This window comes from Cynoglossus semilaevis, chromosome 9 (assembly GCF_000523025.1).
Source record: "Cynoglossus semilaevis isolate Cse_v1.0 chromosome 9, Cse_v1.0, whole genome shotgun sequence".
Taxonomy (NCBI): Eukaryota; Metazoa; Chordata; class Actinopteri; order Pleuronectiformes; family Cynoglossidae; genus Cynoglossus; species Cynoglossus semilaevis.
In genome coordinates, this window is record NC_024315.1 from 5,527,233 (window position 1) to 5,533,146 (window position 5,914).

Here is a 5,914-nt window from a genome sequence, read left to right on the forward strand (position 1 = left end):
AGGGAGAAAGAAGGGCTGCTCCTAATAAGCACTTTCACATGCCCTTATTTGGGAATACACCTGTAGAGAGATGGAAATTCGAAAACATGTTCCTATAAATAAAGTCTGCTTACGTCAATAAGGACTTCAGATCCATCATAATTAGTCGAAGAAACTTCCTTCCAGTCTGGTTGAAAGGCACAGAAGCATCTTGAACAACACAGATGAAACTCTTCACCACATAAGTTTTAAAAAATCCCCTGAATTAATGTGCAAAGATTTGCTGATTAGCCGTGGTCTACGATTCGCCTTGCTCTGCAACCGAGCTCTTAGAGATCTTTTGTAGAATTACCAGACAAGAAACTTAGTTGTGGTTAGACTAACGGCTCAGGGAGAAACCATGTGTTGGACTTTGTTTACTTTAGCCAGAGCAACCAGAGAAAAGGGGGAATGCTAGTCTAGGACAAAGAAACGGTTCATTGACTAGCTTGACGTAGTCGAGGATTGAAAGGCCATTATGACGAAGGTTAAATGGGCCAAGGGCGGGGAGAGAGGTGCTGGCAGGAGTGGGTAGTTTGTAGTGTCAGAACACATTTCTGTAAAATGTCAAATGCTCAGTGATGAATTTTGCACCTGTTGACTGTAAGAATTCAGAATCTGCTCTTAGGTTTTTGGGCCCAAGAAACAAAACGTTCAGATCAGTTGTCCAATGTGAACTGCAACATTAGACAACACGGCAGGTGATTTTGATGTTGCTGGATATGCATTTATTTCATAAAAAAAAAAATAAAAAAATTGTAAATGCAAATAGCAATAGGTCACCTCATGACCTATGACCTCACTACCTCCATTTTGTCTGCCCTCGGCTAACCCACGGATTGCTTGTGTGTTTGCAGACGTGCCAAACTACGGCTGTACTTGGAGCAGTTGAAGAAGCTGGTGCCTTTGGGCCCAGACAGCACAAGACACACCACACTGAGCTTGCTGAAAAGGGCCAAGATGCACATCAAGGTACAAAAAGGACAGGCTGATGAGGAAATACACAAAGACGCTGTGGTGTGACTGCTGTGGGGAACGGTTATGTTGCTGGACGAGGAAAACATACGCAGAGCTGAAACGATTCAGCGATTAATCGACTCAAATCGGGGAAAAAAAAAATGCTTTGATTACTTTGAATTGAAGCTTTTGTTTAAATTTAATTCACTGCCAAGAAACTTTGGCTCTGCTGTGTGTGTTATTGTGACGCACATCAACATATATATAAATATTTCTAAAATGATGGACAGCTGCAGCTCTAAATCTGAGCTTATAAAAACAGCAGTCTTAGGATTTATTTATGAGTACTGCTACATCAGAAAATACCACAACTACAACAACAACAACTACTAGTACTACTACAACTACAGCTGCAAAAACTAAACAGTTCCATTTTGTCTAATGGTGTTTGACAAACCTCCAGGTCATGGGCTGTTGCTTCCTTTTATCTCGAGGTTATCTTTAGGTTCTATCGTGTGCCTTATTCAAATTGCTGTAACGTAATGCCCTTTCTCCTTCTAATTGGTTCGGCCAGGATATTTTAAAAAAAGCCTCCAGGTCTTAAAGAAACATTTTAAAAAGCTTCAGTAAACAAGAGAGTCATCAGAGAGGGATACAGGCCATTTGATGTCTGATCTTCAGATACGTCTGCAGAGATAATTGCATGTTTGGTTTTGTTTAAGTCGACTTCTAGTGCACAGTTCATTAACCGTGTCGACTGGAGCTCTCAGTGAGTGCAGCAGGACTCGTGACAGATCAAACACAGAGCAGACAAATCCTCATAAAACTCGGTGTTTGCAGTAAGTCATTTGACTTTAAGTCTTATCATGCAGAGGGTGAGAAGGAAATGTGAGTACAGTCAAGAACACGGCGTGTTCAGCTCGGTGTTTACAAGCAGCAACAGTGTGGTTGGTGGGAAAATCCAGCCTGAGCCAGTTTTAACCCTTCGTTTCCTGTTTATCATGCACGTCGTCTCTGCTCAGACGCTCTGCTTGAATTCTAACCGTGATGTTATGTCGTCCACATATTTGACTCTGTACCACAAATAAGTTCAGAAGTAAATGTTTTTTTGTTTTTTTTTTTAAACTTCACACTGCCACATTACAGTTTGCAGATTATTAAATCAATTGTTGGAAAAAAATACTTTTTGTCCATTAAATTTAGTTTGTCATTTGACATTCAGACTTTAATGATCTTTTGGCCTTTTCTTCTGTCTAATACGGCTAATGTTGAACTACTTTTAATCACAAACGTTTGCTCTTTTTAAATAATGTTTAGCTTCTTCTTATCTAATCTTAAATGCAATGACACTTCTGATTTGCCTGCAAGTAATGGACCAAAACATTCTGAAATATTATTCCTTATATGACCTGAACATTACAGTAGTTATTGGCTGAGCTGGGCTTTATCAGAGAATGCCATCGTTATGGCACAGAGAACCATTTTAGAACTGTCTAAGATCATTAAGGACATTTTCTTCGATTAAAAATGTGATCAGCTGCAGTGATTGTTGACATTGACTCTGTTTGTGTCTTGGTAGAAACTTGAGGAGCAGGATAGAAAGGCTCTGAACACGAAGGACCAGCTGCAGAGAGAGCACCGCTACCTCAAACGTCGCCTGGAGCAGCTCTCGGTTACAGGGTCTGTCGAGCGCGTCCGTACTGACAGCATGGGCTCGACCATCTCCACCGACTCCGAACAAGGTACGAACAAGGTTTTGAGGTTGATACAGGCCAGATGGATACGGTGGAAAATTGTTATTTAAAATGATACAAATGTCATTTTCAACACGTTACACAAACAGTTAAAGCTGTGACGTCAACAATCGACGCCGGGAGTCAAACAAGTTTCCTGTTTATGCTCCAGTCAAAACACAAAGAGAACAATTGCATTTGTTTTCATTTAAATCAGCCACTGACCACTGCCCCGATACATGTCGGACCACGTATATAAACCATGAAACTGCAATTCAATAGAATAGACTGGATTATATCTGAAAACAACAAAACAATATCCACAAAACAATATAGTCCATTGTAAGATAGTAAAAACTGAGGCAACCTCATGATCACAGTCCAACCTTTGCGTCAAACTTACTGATATTTGTGCAACAGTTTATTCTGGAAACAGTGTCCTAGGGTTCAGAGGAAAACTAACTCAGCTCAGTGATGTCAAAAGTTTCCATCAAAATACCATATTTGGACTGTGGCAGCAACTTTGATACTAATCCTGGATCAGGGTAAACAGAACCGTAGCTGTTTCTAAGCATCAGGGTCTCTGCCCTCAGAGCACAATGATCTGCCTATGGAGTCAACTGAAGTTCTACATTATTACACAGGCCGTGCAGGCTTTTCCGTACATACACACCATCTCCACTGTTGAGTGGAAATAAATATTTTCCTCTCACTTCCTCTGCCCCGACTCTGTTTTTAGGCAGCGCTCAAAATAACCTGGTATGTTTTTCTTTTTCCTTTTCACGTGCAGAGGTGGACATCGAGGGCATGGAGTTCACGCCCGGGGAGGCGGACAGCGTGGACAGCATCAGCGACGGCGAAGAAGAGGACCACTACAGTCTCCAGAGCAGCTCCAGCGACAACAGCTACACGGCCCCACATTCCCACAGACTGCAGCCGCACCACTGTTAAACACAGCGCCAACATCCGGCTCTCAAACAGCTTCCTCACCCGTGCTTTCCTACTCTCACCCTACTTCACTCTGGCCATTCACCATCACCAATGGCGCCCTCTACCTACACCAGACCGATCAACAATGGTACACCCTGAACAAATTCATTCTTTCCTGGTCATGGGTCTCCAGGAATCACACAGGGCTGAGATGCCATTCAAGCATTCCTTGACCTTCGCCCCGAGCTCCACCCCAGAATAATGACCTTACCTCACCCGACGGTATCCTGCCTGTCCCTGCCCCTCCTGACACACCCAGCCCTCCCACCGTTCTCACAGCCCCTGCACAGTGATGCCCCAGGCCAGACAGAGCAGAGCAGAGCAGTGTTGGTGGGTTTGTGAGGGAAGTGCGTGCTGTAGTGCGGTGACGTCGGCTACGAATTGTTGTTTGGAAAATCTTTATTAAGCGTGAGCGTTTGTGTTTGTGCAGCGGGGAGACTTTAGGAGATAACGGTGTCATGTCACGTCGTCATGTGTGGCAATAATTCACTGACGTTGGTGACGTTAACACCAAAGTTCTTCTCTTTGTTCTGCAAAATATGCAACACCAGGACCTTGAAGGCTCTTTACACAATACCGTCATGTCTTTTCTCTTACACAATCTTTAGGCGTTGCCGCTGCAGAGTTCCTACCTGTTTCTGCAGTTCAGTGTTTCTATCAACCTTTTGTACTAACCCTGGAAAAATAACAGCACAACCAGTTGTCGTGGCTCAACATAAAGCCTGGTAACGAGGGGAAACAGAAGGGACAGTTCAGATAAAGAACGCAGGAAAACTAAGTAAAAAAAAACATAGACAAAAAAATTGCCCAATCATTTTGAGTGTCACCAGAACTAAATGATGCTTTTTCTGTTCTTCTCATCAGGATGTTTTGTGGTGGAAATATTTTCCAGTGGCAAATACAAACAGCAGGTGGCGGTAGTGTAGCTTTAAGGTCACAGGACTGGCCCGAAAACCTTAGCAAAACCAGAATCTTCGAGGACAGTGATTGCCGTAAATAAGAAATCTCTAAATAAGACCAAGTTTAACATTTTGCCCTGGTGTACGGCACCACGGAGCAGCAGAGCTTGTTGCTATATTTAGCCAGTCACATCATCACCACAGCTGGCTGTGGTGATTGAGTTCTGGCTCAGTCTTGTTTGTTCACCAGCCTCAAATCCTAGAATTGATCGCTCTTACGTACAGTGTTGAGTGAATTACAGTGTTTATTGTGTGTTTAACAAACAGCAGCCAATCATTGAACAGGCTGTTCAGCATATATTAGGTTTTACACATTGATAATATTCAGACTATTGCTGTGCACTGTGAGCTGTCTCCCTCGTTTCCAGGCTTGCTGCTGAGCTTGAGCTGTCTCCCTCGTTTCCAGGCTTGTTGCTGATGAACTTCACCAGGATGAACGAAAGGTTGATATTTACACAGAAGCTCAACAGAGAGCTCACATTTCTTTACGTAGATGCACGGAGGTGCTTTAGCAGTGGCATCAACAAGGACAAAATACATACATACATACCGACAAAATGACCACCTCTACCGCGTGATTCTGAGACAAGCTAAGGAAGCTAAGCTGTTTTCAGACATCCCAGTGCTCTGGGAATCACCCTGGACATTTCCTGCTGGTTTTACTACTATTTATTTGCCCGATATATAAATATTTCAGGACAACGACCAAAGTTCACTTCACTCCTTACAGCGTTTTGACTGAGCTGTGAAGGAAGAATGTGAAAGGATGTAGAGCACGTGCCCAAACCCCCCCCCCCCCCCATGTCTCCCTCTGGTTGGGGTCACCTGACCATTGTTCCACACTACTGACCACTATGCTCTATCGACCACCCTGGCTGTGGATAAACTACTGTCAACAAAACAAGGAGTGGCCTTGACAAAACAGAAAAAAACCCTGCTGACTCTGTTTCCTGGCGATTGATTGGAAGCTGGTGTCTCAGTAGCTAATTGATGTAGCAATAAATTAATAAGAAGCAGGCGCTCCCTAGGAGACGGCGTGTTTGTGCGGCCGTGACGTGAACCATATGGAACTTTTATCTTCATTATAGTCTAAAAATAAGGAGCGGGCAGTTAAAGACAGGGGATTATGTCCAGAGATTGTCCCCTTTTTCCATATCTGAGGGTCACAGCAGCTGTTTGTCTGGTTTAAATACAGTGACATCTTCACAGGTGTCAGGCGAGGGGATGAGCCCGCCCCCCTCCCCCCCGATCCCCCTC

The 5,914-nt window shown here is 43.6% G+C and overlaps 1 protein-coding gene across 4 annotated transcripts in view; it reads left to right on the forward strand.

Moving 5' to 3' along the window:
• Window positions 1-4,877, forward strand: part of mxd4 (MAX dimerization protein 4) — a 37,859-nt gene extending 32,982 nt beyond the window's left edge. For 2 of the 4 annotated variants that reach the window (XM_025058246.1, XM_017035233.2), the window contains 4 exons: window positions 647-719; window positions 876-990; window positions 2,555-2,717; window positions 3,499-4,877. In XM_025058246.1, the coding sequence (XP_024914014.1) occupies window positions 647-719; window positions 876-990; window positions 2,555-2,717; window positions 3,499-3,659 (512 nt within the window). In that variant the 3' untranslated portion in view covers window positions 3,660-4,877. The remainder of the gene's footprint in view (window positions 1-646; window positions 720-875; window positions 991-2,554; window positions 2,718-3,498) is intronic. The other 2 variants (XM_017035232.2, XM_017035231.2) reach the window with 1 other exon arrangement.
• The last annotated feature ends 1,037 nt before the right edge of the window (window positions 4,878-5,914 follow it).